General features: G+C 41.1%; 1 protein-coding gene across 1 annotated transcript in view; it reads right to left on the minus strand.

The window, feature by feature from the left end:
* Positions 1–18,235, minus strand: part of TM9SF2 (transmembrane 9 superfamily member 2) — a 30,138-nt gene extending 11,903 nt beyond the window's left edge. Inside the window, exons 1-10 of the mRNA XM_051780614.1 lie at positions 17,998–18,235; positions 13,232–13,299; positions 11,979–12,072; positions 11,145–11,272; positions 5,064–5,193; positions 3,466–3,590; positions 2,492–2,603; positions 529–608; positions 323–431; positions 67–199 (exon numbers count right to left, since the gene is read on the minus strand). Coding sequence (XP_051636574.1) covers positions 67–199; positions 323–431; positions 529–608; positions 2,492–2,603; positions 3,466–3,590; positions 5,064–5,193; positions 11,145–11,272; positions 11,979–12,072; positions 13,232–13,299; positions 17,998–18,129 — 1,111 coding nt within the window. The 5' untranslated portion in view covers positions 18,130–18,235. The remainder of the gene's footprint in view (positions 1–66; positions 200–322; positions 432–528; positions 609–2,491; positions 2,604–3,465; positions 3,591–5,063; positions 5,194–11,144; positions 11,273–11,978; positions 12,073–13,231; positions 13,300–17,997) is intronic.
* Between the last annotated feature and the right edge of the window lie 1,947 nt (positions 18,236–20,182).

A 20,182-nucleotide genomic window follows, 5' to 3' on the forward strand; every position in this document is an offset into this window, starting at 1 on the left:
TAGTACCACGCAACTAGCAGTGAAAAATCATCTGTATTCAACTGATTACACTGATTAATTACTTACACAGGGTAACAAAAGTCATTATTAAGATCTGTGTGCCAGAGCCTAGAAAAACAGACAACAGCATTCCTTTTCTTGGGGGCCTGAAAATATCACCATGAACCAGTTTCCAGCCAAATTCTTCTTGTGCATCTTCCTATAAAAGAAATACACCTATTTTAACACAGTAGATTGCCATTTAAATAGCCTGTTACAGCTGTACATATAGCTGAAAAAATTACGTTCCGAATAACTTTTAGGAGGTACATTTTAGACTTACAGTGGAATCCATCTGATTGTATCTTGCAATGTCTTTATGCAGTGTCCTCAGCATAATCATAGCTACCATTCCAGACAGAAAGAGTACAATCACCAAGGAATTCATAATACTGAATTAAAAAAAAGAAAATCATCATTCAAACTGCAATGTAAACACTTCAGTAAACACTTCAGTACAGTACACTTGAAGGCAAATTTTCTTCTCACCTAAACCATTGGATGTGAGTGTGAGGCATGGATTCCAAAATATAATCCCATCTTGATGCCCACCTGATACTTTTTTCTTCCTGAAAGAGTAAACACATGAGTTTCAGATACAGTTAGTATCCAACTTGCACATTTACAAGCTGATGTTCATGCAAAGCAGTCTTAAATCTTGTGACTAAGTGAATTTAGTGCTCCATGCCTAAAATAGTTTAGTAATGACTACCTTATAGAAAACATAAGATTTGACCATAGAATTGAAACAAAATATTTTCTGAATTTGAGCACCTGTCTTCTTAAGACATAAAGGCCTATCAAATTAATTTAATTCTGCTTCCTCCATTCAAGAATTATATGAGTTCACCTGGAATTCAAATGACCAGCAGAATAATAAAAGAACATGCATTTTTTAGCATACATAAGTCCACACAAAGAAACTAAGCTGTGCTATGCAGTCTCCAGCACAAAACTTCACTCTCTAGATAGTGGTCTGTCCAAATTATCCTTTGCTTTCATACAACCTCATTTCAGTACCAACTATCAATCCAGTTACAAACAGCTTTTACTGCAAGACAGATGGGGAGACAATACTACAGAACTTATACTATTAGTAGAGGGAAACAAATTATTCCTTCAGGCATTTCAACCATCAATCAGAAACACTTCAAGAAGAGCATTTCTTTGTTTTATTTTGTACAGTAAATGTGAAAAAAAGGAATAGACAGTGCTGATTAACCTGAAGATTGCTACTAAGCAAACCACAAACACTACTATCAAGTAATAAGATTGGTTAAGTGTCTTTCTGATGGGATGTTATTTCAGTAATTTATGCAAGAGCAAGAGTGCTTTCCAGAAAAGTCAGTTTTTGAAAATAAAAAAAAAACAATGGGTTAAAAAAATTAGCCAAGGTCAAATATCTGGTTCACTGAGGTAATGAAACTAGGTCTCAAAGCCAGCAACAAGTTTCTAAAACAGTATAAATGATTCCAAGATAGAACTGCATTTTTCATCATACCTAGACTGTCTTTTTTCTGTCTCACTGAGATGACCTGATCTGCCAACACAATTTCAGAAGACTACCTCCAATTGATGTAACATTGTGCACAGTACAGCAACACATACAAATAAGCTGGGCTTGTCATTTTTTTAAGGAAGAACAATATAATAGCATGAAGATAAGGTCATTCTTAATTACTAACTTCTCACAGGTTTTCAGAAATACTTGCTTTTCAGTATACAAATTCATTTCAGCATCATAACTGACATAATTTCTCAAAATACAATTATTACATCATACATAGTATAATCCCTTTAGAGTATATTTCTTATACCATTTATTGTATTTTGAACTTAGTCTTAGATTAAGAGTACAAAATTTTGGGAAACAGTTTGTTCAGCAAAACTCATTTAAAAAAAAAAGAAAATCAACAAAGAACCCCTGTCTTATTTGTCACCAGAAGAAGACATATTCAAGTATCACTGCTCCCCTGCAGTTGCCTGATATACTGCTCCTCTGCTTTTCAATAAAGAGTAGCAGAACAAAAAATACCAGCTTCCTACTCTTCTGTCGTTTTTCATGGGATTAAGACCGTAGAAAGAAGGCGGCTTTTGCATCAGGAGAGCACAAAATGATCAGCTTCAACCTACGTACAAGAGTAATTTGATGAAACACACAGTTTCTCAGACTTAAGAGTCTGGATTGAAAAATAATCTACCAGAAAACCTAGGTAAACATGCAAATGGGATTCTTTTAAAAACCACATTTCTCACTCAATCTGTGTGTGGTGCTACGCAGAATTGTAAAGCATGTGGTTAAATTCCAAGTCACCGCTGATATTCCAGTTCAAATAAAGTTTTGAAACTACAGATTTACTATTTTGAGCTAATTTTAGTTGTCCATCTTTAAAATTCAGAGTATTAATGCATGATTTTAAGAGGTAACTACCAGAGAAATCTTAGTACTCACTTGAAAAGAAACTGAGTATGTATAAGCAATTTTTACTTCTCCACTAGCCTTATTATTTATATCCATAGGTACTCCTGAGCAGTCGGGGTTGTCTGGATTAGTGTGCTTGTAACTGCAGGAAGAAAACACACAAAATGAAAGCTGCTTCACTGACAACACTCTTAAGAAAGAATTCATTCATCTTACAAAAGCATATCAAGCATTCTTCCCTTAAATATAGAAATTGTTCTTAATGTCTCAAAAATTTCAGAACTCGTAAGGAAGGTATCATAAGCTCAGGACTTTTTGAAACTTGAACTTTTTAAACAAGAGTTATCTCTTCTAAAATGAAAAATATAGAGAGCACAGTCTCTAAAGCAGCATACCAGAAATGAAACAGGTCTGAGTACTGCTAAGAACTCCAAAACACTCAAAAAGTTACAACACCAGAATTACTAGCTTCTGTAATAAAAGAATACTTTCAACTGAACCAACGATGCCACAAGTTCAGTTATAAGACGAAAAGAAAAACAACATGCTAAGAAATAATACAACAGATATCAGTTTTGCAAAAGCCACATAAAACACCAAAACAACTGACAAGTATATCTGTGAAATCATTCTATTCAAATCCTGATTGTTGAAGACATGAAATGTTGCACTTCAATTACGCTTCCATCAGGTACTGGTGGAACATCCAATACAACACAAATGTCCCTCAGTTGGGAAGTGAGGGTTCTACGTGCACTACACACCCCCCACACCCCACCAATACTTCCAGGTTTTATTTTATCTTTTCTTGGCCCAAACAGGAAACAGTTCACCAAGATCCACTGAATTCATAACAAAATCACATTAGAGTGTCCTACACTACACTACATCTAATCTACAGGTCACATATCTGAAAAACTTCTGACTACCAGGAGGTCCCCAGATCAAAGCAAATATCTTGGGATGGATGACTTTTTGATGAAAAATTACTTCCGAATACTAACCTTTTTGGTTCAAGTTTAGCAGCAACTAGTCTTGCTCCTAGAGCTTCATTTTCCACAACATGGTAATATATTTTTATGTCAACATGGTTGAAAATATAAAAGGTATCTTTATCATGGAATTCTGACTGCAATGATAAAAGATGACATTAAACAATCAAAAAGATATAGACATCTAAAAGCCTTAGGCAGAAGTTTACATAACACAGATTGCATACCATTTTCTGTCAAGTTCTCCTACAGTATGAATGTGAGATTCTGTGAATACAAAGACAGTAAAGTGCATCCCTGCATTAAAAAGACAAGCTAGAAAAGTTAATGCTAAGAACAGTCTACTATACCTGAAAAGTAGAAAAATGAATTTAAAGTATTTATAAAATATATTTCTGTAACTGAAGATGTCCTATTTTATTTAAGTAGCAAACTGAATAGATAACTGTGACAACAGAACCTTCCAAGACAAACAACGCAAATAAATGCTCTCTGTGACAGAACCACCCTGACATTTGAAACCAAAGATGCACAGGGATGAACTGCATGCAGCAGCCAGGAATGCTAAATACAAACCTCAGGTGAAGGGAAACATTGCTTTGGAATTTAGTCAGTAAAAGAGGTTCTCAAATCACCAGCTGTGATTTAACAGCTATGTCTACTGAAACTCAATTAGTACCTCTTAAGGGCTCTATCCCCACCCTTTCCACCCTAATTATAAGAATAGTTTTATAAATCTCCTTCAGTTACCTCTTCAAGGCTTATTTTCTCTTTATTAAAAGCAAGTATTTAAATAAGATTAAAAGAATACTGACAGATTACATATTTGATCATAAATGCATCCATTCATATAGAGCCTCTAAAACCAATTTATTATGGAGGCAAGGAAACAAAACTGGAAATTGCGGAAACTGTTGTCTTTGGTAAGATCTATTAAGTAAAACCAGCCATTCTGAAAAAACCAAACGCTATTCCAAGTTCTTATTGACCTCTCCATGGAGGAGGTCTCAGATAATCTAAAGACCTCCTGGACTTTCTACAGCATTCTTATCCCCTGCTTTCAGTGCATTTATCCGGACCTCCACCACCTAATCCAATAGATCTACCAGAGGAGAATTTTGTTAATGCAGAAATCTTACCTTATGCCTTCTTCCATTAGTTCCCAGTTTTAGGGAAGGAATCCTTCAAAAAGTATTAATTTCTGCACAGTTACAAACATACCTATGCAAATCTGATACCATGAAAACACTTCTATCCCACAGAAATGTAAAGTTCAAGTGCTCAAATATTTCAGCTTCTTTGGTAATGAAGATAACGTGCTTTCCTTCACCTTTACCCTTCACATGTACTAAATGATATGCTATGCATGTTCATCCCTTGATCTTTCAGAGCCCTTCTGTATTCCACAGCATAAGAGACAAGGTTCTTAGGCTTAGATCAGGATTTCAAATTGTGGTACTTGCAGAGATATCAAAACACTTAGTTGGTTTTGGGCCACACGGGTTCTCAAGACAGCAAGGACTTTCCATAGAAACATACATAGGAGAAATGCCAGTCTTTAAATTAGTAAAAATGGGATATTAAAAATATATATAATTGCATAAACATACGTTAATAACACAGGCATCTTTTGGACGGCCATCTTCAGTAATGTAACAGCCAATAGGAAAACCAGGATTGCAGAACCTCTGGCCATCTTCCACATCATAACACCAGGTCACAGGCATGTTGTCCACAATCCTGTAAATGGCAGTGACATTTGACAATTTTTCAAAATCATAGAATCAGTTGGGTTGGAAAGGACCTCTGAGATCATCAAGTCCAACCCTTGATCCACTACCACCATGGTTACTAGACCATGGCACTAAGTGCCACATCCAGTCTCATCTTAAAAACCTCCAGGGATGGTGAATCCACCACTTCCCTGGGCAGCCCATTCCAATGCCTGATTACCCTCTCTGTAAAGAATTTCTTCCTAAACTACACAGTGTAACGGAAACAACACCAGATTAACATTAATCTAACTCTGCTAACATTCATTATTCGTAAATTAACTAAAAGAATAATACTTCTTTCACATCTTAACCCATGGAATTCCACTGATTGCCAATCCAGTTTCCAAACAAGTTACGAGCATGTAGCTCTTCAACTGAATCTATTCTATTCACTGGACTCTTTTCTGAAGTCCCCTTACAGAAATAGCCCAGGCAGAAAAGTCCCCCACTCCAAAGTCACAACAGTCTAACATTTCATTATTTTGTCATTAAAAAATGGCCAAAATCATTACTAAACCAGCTAAAATTTATTTCAAGTTTAAGACAAAGCACAAAATAATAAAAAAGTGTGCATCACATATTATTCATTGTCCAGCTTCCTCATTGCTCTTCCATTGCAAAATACATTTTTCATGGCACTCATCATTATAACCACTAGGCTATTAATGTTAACAGCTACCTGATAATACCTCATTAGATACTTCCAAATACCTAATTAAACACAGGAATTATGACTTTAAGCAACAAAACCAAAGAACTATCTAGTCTGTTGCATATTGGAACAGTCTCTAAAGTAGCACTACTTTTTAAAGCACCCCAACAGATGCGGGTAAAGAGTGGTACATGCTGCCTTTGTTCACACAACAGAGAGAGATCTGCATCATCCCTACCATTAGCTACGCAGCAGAAATAGGTAGCACTGTTCTTGGCTTATACTGACACAACAGAAAAGGTGAAGATACCCTACAAAAACAGTTTCCAGATTCTCAGGAGATTCCATAGACTATCACAGCTGCAAGCAGCAGCAGCACCCACCAGTTCCTAACTTCACCATGCTACTACAGGGTACAGTTAAGGTACTAGTTAGGAGCCATTCCAGATGCAGATTGATTACATTTGGACCATACTGTATGGGGCCAACGGTATGAGGTTCAACAAGGCCAAGGGCTGGGTCCTGCACCTGGGTCGCACGTGGTGGTTTGAAAAACCTTCTCTCTGAGGTAGTAATGGTTTGTCCCACTGATAACTCTGGACCAATCAATAGTCCACATGCGCCCTGTGGAAATTACATACCCACAGAAATGGAAGAGAAGGTGGTGAAGATCGTTTAGAAGGTGGGTAGTCATGATCTGAGCCAGGAGGAAGCAGGGGGTCAGTGAGCCCCTCTGGGGGCCAAGGGCCCCCAGCCCCCAGCTGAGGCTACGGGAGACCTGGTATAGTGTCAAAGCTGGTCCCGTAATCAAGAGCTGGAAGAGTTTCCTTACTGTCAGCAGCAGCAGAAGACACTGAAAGCGGCAGCGGAGCAGTCCTGAACAGAGACAACGGTGGCTAAAAGCCAAAAAGATAGTCAGTAGCAATGAGATAACGTGAAGCTGGCTGAAAGATGCAGAGATGTTCCTGCAGGAGGGAGAGCTGGCAACAAAACAGAGGAAAACTCAACAGAGCTGTTTTGGGGTAAGACTGTATCACTTTCCCAAAACCCAGAGACCTCCTGAAGAGGAGGGGTGGACTTCTAAACCCTTACGGAGTCGCAAAATGCAGCAGCAGCTAGAGAGAGAGGGAGAAAGGAGCTGAAAAACTCGGAGTCGTCCTGAGAGCTGAACCAGGACGGAATGCGGAGGAGGTGGCCTTGACCCCGCTGCTGCTGCTACCATACTGGCAAGCTGAGACAGAGCAAAGGAGCTCTGGTAAGACTGAACTGAAAGCTGCCTTAAATGCTCTAGCCCAAGAGAAGTGAAGGTCTCCAAGGAAAATCCCCCGAAGGCTTGGGCTCGGAGTTGGAATTTCCACAAAGTAAGAACAAAAATCCTGACTGCCATACTTAAATCTGCTGCCTCAGAAAAATGAAGGACACTAACCAGTGCCACAAAAAGCTGAAATGAAGGAACTGTGGCCTGAGGAGTGACAGAAAGACTTTTTTCTTTTCTTCTTAGACTTTTATTGAAGGAAAAGAGGAATTTAATTTAATGTAAATATATATATGTATGTAAATAAACCATTGTAAATATTTTCCCCTTCCCCCAATATCGAATAGTTGTGTTTTGTCTGAAAACTCTCCACATGAGGTGAGGAAGATATCAAGTGCATGCCATCACTAAACCCTCTCACAGGGGCAAATTGTGGGAGGGGGCTTGAACTTAGAAATTGGATTCTTGGGAGTTTCAAACCACCACAGTCGCAACAACCCCAGGCAGTCCTCCAGGCTGGGGGCGGAGTGGCTGGAAAGCAGCCTGGTGAAAAAGGAGCTGGGGGTGCTGGTTGACAGTGGCCGAACATAAAACAGCAGTGTGCCCAGGTGGCCACAAAGGCCAATGGCATCCTAGCCCTGTATCAGAAATAGTGTGGCCAGCAGGACTAAGGCATTAATTCTTCCCCTGCACTTGGCACTTGTGAGGCCACACCTTTGAACCCCGCATCCAGTTCCGGGCCCCTCACTACAAGAAAGATATTGAGGTGCTGGAGCATGTCCAGAGAAGGGCAATGTAGCTGGTGAAGGTTCTGAAGCATAGGCTTAGGAGGAGCAGCTGAGAAAGCTGGGGGTGTTTAATCTGGAGAAAAGAAGACTCAGGGGAGACCTTATACCTCTATACAACTACCTGAAAGGATATTCGAGGTGGGGTTGGTCTCTTCTCCCAGGTAACAAGCGACAGGACGAGAGGAAATTGCCTTGATTTGTGCCAGGGGAGGTCAGATTGGATATTAGGAAAAATTTTTTCACTGAAAGGGTAGTCAGGCATTGGAACAGGCTGCCCGTGAAGTGCTGGAGTCATCAACCCTGGAAGTATTTAAAAGACATCTACATGTGGCACTTTGGGACATGGTTTAGTGGTGTACTTGGCAGTGTTAGGTTAATGTTTGTATTGGGTTTGTGTGGCAAGATTTTAGTTGGCAGGGGGGTACAGAGGTAGGTTTCAGTGAGAAGCTGCCAGAAGCTTTCCCTATGTCTGATAGAATCAGTGCCAGCCAGCTCCAAGGCAGACTCACCACTGGCCAAGGCCGAGTGGTAGCACCTCTGGGTTACCCTTAAGCGACTATGGCAGCACCTCTGGGAAACAGATTTAAGAAGGGGGAAAAAACCTGCAAGGGTCAACCCACTGCACAGCAGGACTCAATGATCTTAAAGGTCTTTTCCAATCTAAACAACTCTATGATTATATATTTGAAATTTTACTTCCATAATGTATGCTAGAGAGAACTTTTGCTTTTGTTAGTATTTTAATTTCACAACCAAACCCAGGTAAAACATTAACATATTGCAAGTAAGTTTGGCTGGGGTAAAGGCTTTCCCTTGCATCTTCTGCAGCAAAGACATACTGAGCTGCCTTCAAGCAGCAATGCTGGAGCAAATTGATAGTTTAAGCACCAAATCATTTTTCACAGTTAATCTTCAAATTTAAAATGACTTGAAGAGATTATACATGTGGAGCAAAAATGCTATTCAACAGTGCTCTTATATGTCTCTCAAGAACATCTGGTGATGAACATTGTCAGCCAAGATATCAGCATAGCTGTTGAGTCCAATTCAGTCTGTCAATTCCTAATCTTATTAAGTGGCTTTTAAACCTTAAAAGTAGGTTTGCACCATCTGTGTTCCCTGGGAATTTCATGATAAATTGAAGTTGGATAATAAACCTCTATTAAATCCTTGCTTATGCTACCTTGTTGATCCCTGTTCAACATACCTCTGTACCATACTCCTGGAGCATGTATCATTATTCACAAAATCCAGCCACTGCCACTTTGTGAAGCTAAGGCTAAGGAGGACTAACAGCCATAAACAGGGATTTTTCATGCCACTGGTTCTAAAATTTTAGGGCAGTGGGCCTAGCGAAAAAAAAAATAGTAGAAATGCCATTAAAAGGACTAAGAATACCAGAAATACCCTAAATTTCAAGGGAAGGTTTCACACTGAAAAATAGAACTATATCTTACTTAAATCTCAACAGTCATATCAAGTTACCTATACTGGCTAAAAATATTACTTAAATACACTAAATATATCTGTAAAACAATTTAATCTATGGGGGAAAAAAACCCAAACAGTCTGAAGAATTTTCTGTGTGATTAGTTTTACAAAGTTCTATTTCAGTTTCTATCAGCTTAAGCTATGGGTTTTCCTAAAAAAATTAATTTATTTCAAGTATCATAGCTTTGGGAAATTATTTTTAATTTATAAACCAAGACATACACAAACTTTTAAAGTTGAAGCTTTAAGCTTTAAGACCCACATGCATCACTAAAATTCAAAGTGGTGTAAATATTATAAATATATGCAGTATTTAACAGGAATATAAACCCAAGCCCAGCATGTCTGAAGCTCTATTTATTTTAGCATTAGCCATTTACACTTCAAATCCCTGCAACAGTAACTACCTTTCAGAGTTTCTTTTATTACTTCTTTGCTCACCTACCCAAACATATTGCTATTGCCTGTGAACCCTTCTGACCTAATCTATCAATTTCCTACAGGACTAATTTCAAGAGATTCCCAGAAATATTTACATTGGTGAGCCATAGTTTATCCCCACAAAGGGATATCCCATATCAGTTCCCAAGAGCAGTAGAAAATGCACTTGCTGCCTTTCCAGCATGGGTGGCTGTTACAAAATTGAGGAAATAGAATGTGACATTACAGAAAAACAGTTAATGACAGTGGCAATATTCAACATTTCACCTGCATTTTTACTAATATATTCAGACAGTTTTAATCTAATTAGATGAAGACTGAAATGTTTGTTCCAGAAAGGCAGGAAGGACATATTGGAATTGGGGTATACCTATGGTAAACACTGGTTAATGATGCTTATGTATTCCTTGCAAAAACATGCCACAGGAACTTATGCCCAGGTTGTTCCTTTTATCCTTGCACCTGAAGGCTGCTGTTAGCAGAGCAAACCAACATGCAACACACTAAACAAACACTGATAGCGTGGTTGGGTATTTCCAACATCAGGACCGAGCCTGCTGGTAAACATTTTGCAGCTCTTGGATGTGGGTGCAGAGCACATGGCTACATCCCAACTGAAAATCTCCATGAGATTCAGCACACACATTCAGCCTTGCCCCACCCTTAATGACCATGGGAAGAGGACCTCAACGTCCAAACAGAAACAGAGCCCCAAGAGGCTCCAAGGTGACTCAGATGGTTACAGAGGGACTCAGAGAATAGGAAAGGACCAAGCGTTTATGTGTTCCTCAAGATGATTTCATTAATTAAATTTTCATTGTCCACCTTTCCCTTTCATATCCTAGAAGACAAACAAACATTGCATAAAACTCTTTCAGAACCACTGATCCTGTTTCCTGGACACAATATTTGAAGGGGAGTGCAATGGTTCTCAAGGAAACCAAAGACAACATAGCAACAGAATAGAAGTCCCTTAAGACTTTTCTCAAGCTAAGGTAGGACTAACTTCTACATTTACAGGTGCAAAGAAATAGTATTTTACAGTAAGCACAAAGCTTTGTGTTCGGAAACAGATTAATTTCCATTATGCCTGGTGTTTATCCTCCAGGTAAAAGAAGTATTTTTATGAAGGCAACAAACAAAATCTGCAAAACCAGAAGGGGAAATATATTCAGTGCAAATATCTAGTGTTAAATCTGTATTAATTTGCAAATAAAAAATTATAAACTAAAAAAATTTATCACCAACATACTAGACTAACCAATCTATGAATTTTGATACCAACTTACCAATGATGTTGATAATTCAGTAGCATACTTTTTTTCAAGAAGTCTAATTTCTGTTTATCTTCTGGCTTTGTGGTATCATATGTTTTTGTACAAACAGATTTACATGTCTCCTTCTTGTTGAATGTGAACTAAGAAGAATGAAACACATATAAGCAATAAGGTTGTAACAAATTTTGTCTTATTTCAGTATTTAACAATTTCCCCTATGCATTTAATTGTCTGTACTATTATAATAAAATCACCTAACAAACTACCAAGACTAGGTATATTAATCCTGCATAGGAGGTTTTTATATTGATGTATATAAAACCCTCCTGTGCTCATTGTAGGAGCCCTGCACCAAGAGTTCCTTGTTACTGACTAAAACATGTTTTCTGCCATGATTTACCACACAAGTCATTTGACCTCAGAGCAGCAATGCTGTCACAGGCAACTTCAACTGATAACTTTCTCGCCTACTGCCCGTGGGACTGAACCTGAGAGCTTCAGTCACCAGATAAGACAAGCTGGCTAACACCATTTCTAATTCTTCCATTTTATGGATCCAGTATTTTCAGATATGGTTCCAAGAAACAGCAGTGCTGAGGAGCAATAATAAGGTTTTGTCCAGTTCCAAAGAGAAAAGACAACCTCTGCACCATTTCAGCCTACAACTCCATGGTGCAAAGCATATAGTTACAATTAGATTAAACTGAGAGATTTCTATTATGTGGAATTTCAGATTTTGAAGGTCTTTCAGATAAAGCCCTCCTGAAAATGTTCTCCAAGATTCTTATCTCCTCTGGTTACCTTTGAACATACACATTACCAAACACCCCCTGACAGAGAACAAACCCTGTAAGGAGACGGTTCTATCCTCTCTCCAAACAATACTTGGCCAAGGTTTTCAGAGGGCCGTTTCTTTCCTTCTGCTTGACAAAAATCAAACCTGAATTAGAGAAAAGATACAAAAATTAATAAAATATTCTCAGCTGCAAATAATGTTCCCTAATCATCACCTACATCACAGCCTTCCTTGTAATCAACAGTTTCCTCCTTTAAACTGTAAAAGCAAAGTGTGAAAATTGCACGGTTTGAAAGTAAACCAAACAAAACAGAACCAACAATCAAATCTCATAATCGGCTATTTCAGAATAGTGTAGCATAAAAGTTTCCTTGAGTAATTACAAGTTTCCCATTTCAATAGGAATTTCAGCCAAAATTTAAACCTTTACATAGAGTTTCATGATGACTGTGAGAAAAAAGCATGCAGGCCAGATTCTTGGGGCAGGCAGGGGACGTGATAATAGCAAAAAAAACCACCAAAAAAACCTACACACAGACAGCTCCCTTACAACAAGCACTATTAAACAGGTTATTGCAGTTTTATTCACCAACACATTTCACAGCACATCCTCCAAGTTTTTCCAGTCTATTTTTAAGTATATCACATTTGTGTTCACTAAAGTATAGATATAATCCGTGTTTAATCTCTTCAATATTAACAGTCAAAATATTCTTTGAAGCAAAAACTTTACCTAGTTGTACCAGGCACTGATACATTTTGTTTGCTCCTATGATGTGTACCAAGAAAACATTTAACACCTCATTAAGATAATTGATGGGATGTTCACACCTCATAACCACTTTAACTCAGCTGGCTATAGGCTACTAAAGACAGCAGTAATACTTTGATCTACAAAATGACAACTAATGCAGAAAAGTGAATACTATATATAAATATATATATATACACACACATTTTAATCTTAAATTACACTCAAGCAGTGATTCAACCTACATGAGGGCCTATGAATCCATGCACTACTTCTAAACTAAGAGCAAAGACAACTGAGAAGGAAGTAATGTACTGATGTTAATAATTCAGTATCATACTTCTTTCAAAAAGTCTAATTTCCGTTTATCTTATTAACACCTCTCTATTCACTGATAGTTCTATTTTTGCAAACTTATGGTAACAAAATAAATAGGCATTCCTCAGAGGCAAATGACTGTAGCAAGATACAGATAAAACTTTTAGATAAACTAAATCCGTCTTTTTGCAATAACTTACAACCAAAACAACACAAACAGAATAATGTACTTACGCGGTATATTCGTAGGGAAGGACAGACTCTACAGAGTCAAGCCTGTTCACAAACAGCTCGATTCCAGACTGAAAGAGTAGAGATAATCAGCAGTTATACTAAAGCACTCCTTCAATTCTCAGGGATATATAAAAATAGGTTTGTTTGAATAAGATAAAAGGAAAGTTGGAAATGTAAGACATGTAATTGTACATCTTGGAAGTGTAATGAACTGTATCTGCTGAGAACATAAGTAAAACCATCACAAAAGCAGTGACCACATGACAAACTTGCTTTAGGGCTAACAACCACTCAAACTACAAGACAGCAAGGAATCATGCACAAAGATAATACAGTTAGTACAGTTGCCAGTGTTTTAGTTTTACGTACCATGTTAGAGCTATATTAGTCATCACCATAACTTTTGTGTAATAAAAGTCTTAAAAGAACACGAATAAAAGTACAGATAAGATCAGTACTTCTTCCTGTAATTAAGGTACTCTGCAATTTTATCTATGTAGTAGATAATTTTAACTATGTTTTCCAGCTGAAAACTGACCTATGAGAATTTAAACAATCTTTTCAGATCGATACACTACTTCAAATTTCAACAGAAGCTCTTTCCAAAGAGAAGACAAAGATTTAACTTATAAAAGTTTTTCAGTAACTCTACCAACTCTTGAGTAAGAACCCAAAATTCAGTCTGCTCTGTTTCTGACTACTTTGGTCTATACACATTAATTACAGACAGGGAAGCCTGCTGCTATGGAAAGGGAGAGCTCTTTTACTCTTCCCTCTTAGTCTCAAAATCCCTTCCCTTATTCTAGCCCCACAGTCCCAATGTATTTCAAGTGTTTATCTTACACTGGTTTTGGCAGTTATCTGCTTGCACGGTAAACCACTTCAACTGGCTAAAACAGCAAAAGACTTACCCCAAAAAATTTTAAAGAGCAGTTCTTAGTAGCACAGCAAGTTGTCCTCATTTCAGCTGGGATAGTTAATTTTCTTCCTAGTAACTGCTACAGTGCTGTGTTTTTCATTAAGTATGAGCATAATGTTGATAACACACTGATGTTTTAGTTTTGGCTAAGTAGTGCTTACCCTAGTCAAGGACGTTTCAGTTTCCCATGCTTTGCCAGTGAGGAAACGCACAAGAAGCCAGGAAAAGCTGACCTGCACTCGCTAAAGGGCTCTTCCATATCATAGAACATCGTGCTCAGTATATAAACTGGGGGGAGTTGACCAGGAGCCACTGCTCCCTGCTCAGGGACAGGTTGGGCATCGGTCAGTGGGTGGTCAGCAACTGTACTGTGCATCACTTATTTCTCTTGGGTTTTATTCCTCTCCCTCTGCCTTTCACTTTTTCATTAAAGTAATTATTGTTATTATTATGGATACTATTATAATTAGTATTATCAGTATATTTTATTTTGTTTCAATTATTAAACTCTACTTATTTCAACCCACAAGTGTTTACTTTTTTTCCCCCGATTCTCCTCATCCCCCCAGGGGCAGTGGGGAGTGAGACAGCAGCTGCAAAGTTCTTAGTTGCCAGCTGGAGTTAAACCACAACAGAAGTTGAGCTGTCTTACTGTGTAATCAAGAGCTGAAGAGCAAAAGGAAGATGAGTGCCCTCAAGAACAAGACCTCTCCCTTTCAATAAGAAGTCATCTATTTTCTCACCAACAGAAGAGCTTTTCGTCCCTATGAAAATTCACTCAAGTTTAGACAAACCAAGAAATTCTGGAGGAAAGCAAAAAAAAAAAAAAAAATGGAATTGTTCACCTCTGTGTGTAGCTCAGATACTTCAGTCAGGTACTGTATTTTACCAATATACCCTAGCTGTTCTTGTACAAGTCAGGATGCAGCTCTGTGAGAGGCAGGCAGCTGTGAGCTCTTAGGTTGACTAAGTGAAGACACACCTTAGGGCTCCTCTTTCACCCCCCCAGCCATGCAGACCTGCTGCTCACCTCTGGGTAATGCAGGCTTGGTGTAATTCTGTGAGCCACGTCAACTTCCTAACACTGCAAAAAGCTGGACTGGCAAAAAGTTGGATAGTTTCCTGCCATGTTAATAAGCTCAAAAAAGGATATAACAAGTAACACAGCTGGGTCAGCACAGAGGGCAGGAACACGTTGCCCAGGGGAAGACAGGAATGAAATCTCTCACTCCCAGCAGCAGGGAATTAGACTGCCTCAGCTGGTCACAGAACCATGGCCTCAGATTAGCTGTTTTTCATTGGAGAGGATTTACCTGAATGCTCCAATTTTTCATAAGAAGTATATGCATTCCTGCAGATCAGCATATTTGATAATTTCCCATACAACAGCAAGTATCCTTTGAAGCCATCAGTATTTTTTTCAACTAAGTAAGGATTCTTAATCTTCAGGCAAGAATTACTATTTCAGCCTGCACAGATCACATTCCATTTCTGATGATATTCCAACCAAAACCACGGAAAGTAGCCAAATTGAGTTTGCCCAAGCAGATTAGCAGGCAACTTGAAAGAAGGGAAAAAAGTCATGAGTCTCATCACTCTTGTGCTGCTACCTACAAGCTCCATTAACAGCATCCCATCCCTTCTCACCAACACAGGACAGGAGATCCACAGGGATCATGATAGCTAGAGTATCATTTAGAGATCTGGTATGTGGATTTAAGTCCTCAAGGCAGAGAAAAATTCACTGCTATTACTGGCATTGCAATCAACAGTGACAACTGCAAGAACTCCGTGAGAACATGTGAAAAAAGACGGCTGTCCAGGAAAGCTCAGTTTTATTCACTTATATAAATATTATGATATAGCAATTATGTGACCATCTATTGTTTCTCCTCACCAGACTACATTCTGTTGCAGACTACGTGGAGGGAACCATATGTGAGGAGTGATTTAGACTTCTCCATATGCCTGTGTTTCACTTAGTACGTAAATTGATAAGAGGTGGCCAATATTTGCAATATTACACCTGTTGGGGTGCTCAGTTGCCCACTGATGGCACATTTACATTACCCAAGTACTTCATGTCACATTTATTAAATGATAAATTCTCAGGAGGAGACAAACATTTTGTACACATTATATGAGGAATAAAAATGCAGAGACATCTGAGAAAGGTCACCCCATAGGTGACTCAGGTTGGTTACAAAAGACAGTAGGCACTGTGGCTCACCTGACTTAAAAAAATAAATCTTTTTTCTACAAGCTTAAAACAGGAATAATCCAAACATAGCAATGTTTTTTCGAGGATGTTGTGAAAAAATACAAACTGCAGCTTGAAAGTCTTAGCCTGTATTTGAAGAAAAAACATTCCTTAAGAGGGTACTGTAGCACCATAATAGGTCACCCAGGGAGGAGATGGATGCTCCATGCTTGGATGTTTCCAAGGCTGGCTTAAACAAAGGTAGAGCTGAGCAGACCTAGTGTTTACAACAGTTGTGCTTCAAGCATGAGGCTGCGATATGTGACCTCCTCAGGTCTCACCATTTCTGTGGTCCTATAAAAGAATGTCCACAGAATGCTTTACTACTACAACCAAAGCACCTTCATTACATGTTTGGCTTATTACCTAATCTGTTGATTCAGGATAGCAAATGGATAAAGTAAGCACATTTACCAAAAGCATACAGTTTAAACAGGCTCATATTCTGGAGAATCACAGACCAGTGTTTCATGTACTGCAGGAGCTGAGAGCTCAGAAAGTGCAAGACAGCCACTTTCCACAGCAGTAAGACCATGGATCATTAAATTGACTGGTCTTGAACTTTCTCATTCAAGTATTAAAGAACAGTCTGGTGTAATCTCCATCACAGCAACAGCAAAAAACTTCAAAACGTGCCCCAAGGCAGCAAAGACTATTTTAAGTACAGACCCCTGACCCACCGACATCCACCAAACAAGTAATCGGGTTATGTGAACTTTGCTTCTTACTTCTGCAAGCATAAAACCAAGTTTAAGCTTCACTTGAGACTCTGGGGCCTAGAAGCCCCTACAGTTCAGGTCCCGGCTGCCCGGAAGACAGAGCAAAGGAAAGCGTCACTGGATGCTTACTCTAGTTTGCCAGCTGCTCGCAGCCACCAGCTGCTCGCTCCTGCCAAGAACCACACACCCCCCGACACGACCTTCCTTACTCACTGCAGCTTTCCTATAAGGATCTGAAAGGGCCCGAGAGATGAACGGCCTGGGCTTCCTACTTCCCCAACGTGGCCGTAACTCAGGGGGTGAGCCGACAGCTCTCTCCTTCCCTCGGAGGGACCGCAGGCACTTTCCAGCAGGGCCGGAGCTGAGCCAGGAGTCAGGACAGCAGCTCTACCACTCCCCTAGGTCCTCTGTCTCATGAATTTCATTTTCAATGAGCAATGGCCGTAAACTAAAACACAAGAAGTTCCATCTCAACATGAGGAAGAACTGCTTTACATTGACGGTGGCAGAGCAGTGGAACAGACTGCCCAGGGGGGTCGTGAAGTCGCCCTCTCTGGAGACATTCCAAGCCCATCTGGACATGTTCCTATGTCACCTGCTCTAGGTGACCCTGCCTTGGCGGAGGGGTTGGGTGATCTCCAGAGATCTCTCCCAACCCGAACTATCCTGTGAGCGCAGCGGGAACTGGACCACCCTCCGAGCCCCCGCAGCCCCGGCGCCGTCGGGAGCCCCGGTGCGGCATCGCGGAGCGGCTGCGAACGCTCCGGGCAAAACCCACCACGCAGCCCCCGCGCAGGGGAACAACACCGGGGCCGAGCCGCACCCCGGGCGGCCCCAGGGGCCTCCGCTCGGCGCCTCCCGGGCTCACCTTGCACTCGGGTTTCTCCTTGCCGGCCTCGCAGAAGTTGACGGGCGCCAGGCCTGGCAGGTAGAAGGCGGCGGCGGGCGCGGCGGCGGCCGCCAGCACGGCGGCCGTGAGGAGGATCGGCGGCAGGGCCATGGCGGGCCGGGCCCGGCGGTGCAGGGCGGCAGCGGGGCCGCGCCTCCGTCTCTCCCCCCGCGCGCGCCCGCCCTGACGCGGCCGCGCCGCTTCCGGCTTCCCCCTCGCGCGCGCGCGAGACACGTCGTCACCCTCGGCGCGCGGGGCCGCCCGACGGAGCGGCGGGGGGGGGCGGGGCCGGCGCGCGCCGTCTCTTCCGGGGTGTGGCGGCCCCTGTTGCCATGGCAGCGCGGCGCCGTCCCGCCGGGAGCGGCCCGGAGGCAGGGATACCGGGAATGTGTTAGCAACAGCTTGCCAGCAGGCCGAGGGAGCTGATCCTGCCCCCTCTGCTCAGCCCTGGTGAGGCCACTTCTGGAGTGCAGTGTCCAGCTCTGGTCTCCTCAGTGCAAGAGAGACGCGGAGCCCCTGGAGTGGGTCTAGTGGAGGGCAACAAAGATGATGAGGGGACTGGAGCATCTCTTTTACAGGGATAGGCTGAGAGACCACGGCCTGTTCAGCCTTGAGAAGAGATGACTGAGAGGGGACCTCACACTGACTATAAGTGTCTGAAGGGAGGGTGCCAAGAGGATGGATCCAGGCTTTTCTCAGTGGTGTCAAGCAATAGCACAAGAGGCGACGGGCAGAAACTGATACACAAGAAGTTCTACCTGAATATGAGGAAGAACATCTTTACTGTGCGGTTGACCGAACACTGGAACAGATGCCCAGAGAGGTTATGGAGTCTCCCCCACTGGAGATACTCAGGAACCCTCTGGATGCAATCCTGTGCCATGTGCTCTGGGGTGACCCTGCCTGAGCAGGAAGGTTGGCCCAGGTGACCCACTGAGGTCCTTTCCAGCCTGACCTGTTCAGTGTTTCTGTGAATGTCCACAGGTGACAGGAGCAGCATCCAGCAGCTGTTTGGGACTCCTCGCCTGGGCGGTCCCAGAAAGGCCTGAGCCCACTGATCCCGGTTAGGCTGCACTGGCTTTGTGCCTGTCCAGCGGTCCTTGCTCTTTCTAAAATAAATCTTGTCTTTTTTAAAATAAATTTTGTCTGGGTTCTTTTTGTGTTTTTTTTTGTTTTTTTTTTTTTAGTTCTCAAGGGTTTCACCGGGAGGAGGGATCTGCCGCACCCAGCCACTCATGCCAACACCCTTGAGTTCCCTACGGTTTGCAATCCAAGAGTTTCTAAGTGTGAAAGGGGTTATTTGAATATAAAGTTAATTTCACAGCACTGAAATAAAACACAAGCTTCCTCAGTGGAATATGATTGGAGTCTGAAAAGGGGAGGGGTAAGGAGGCTTATTTTTTACAAAAATATGAAAACTTTCATGCAAAATGTAAACCAATCTCTTTCAAATAGATAATCCAGTCTCTATTAGTCACTCCTCTTCCCATAGGCCCCTGGGGGGAAATGATGACTGACACAGCTAGGCAGGGAGCAATCGCCCCTGAAGGCTGGGTAGTCAAGGGGGCAGGATGGTCTCCAAACCCAGGTGGTGCGTGGCCATGGCAGGTTATTGCCCACAACAGACTTGGAGCAAACAACATCCCTGTCTTTTTTTTTAGTTCGCAAGGGTTTTGCTATGGACAACTCTTCACTGTTTTCAAACTGAGCTCTCAGGTGAGACGTACCTGCTGGCTGAGTGGAGCCGGGGAGAAAACAGACAGACAGGTAGGTGTTGGCTGTGGTTGACTCCCATGTCAACTGAATGTTCAGAACAACCCGAGTCCATGTTACCTCCATTTCACCAATGGCTGCCGTCCTGTGGCACAATCTACTGAAAAAAATCCCAACCAAAAAAAGAAACAAACCTATAGAAGGGGCAGACATAAAAAGTCTGTTTTGATAAGGTAGAAAAGGACATTGCTCAGATTCTCATTTCACCTTTCCCTGCTTCCTAATATTTTCCATCAGTGTGAGTTTGTGCAGCTTCAGAAACACCCTCTCACGAAAAACTATATTTATAAATGTTGCAGCATTTCCACTAATTTCCTTGATTCTCAGAACATGTTTTATTTCCTTTCTTCTATTTACTACAGGGTTGGGGGAACACACCTGTTGCTCACAC

The sequence above is a fragment of the Manacus candei genome, unplaced genomic scaffold, assembly GCF_025592945.1.
Source record: "Manacus candei isolate 608988 ecotype Guabito, Panama unplaced genomic scaffold, ASM2559294v1 h1tg000014l, whole genome shotgun sequence".
Classification (NCBI taxonomy): domain Eukaryota; kingdom Metazoa; phylum Chordata; class Aves; order Passeriformes; family Pipridae; genus Manacus; species Manacus candei.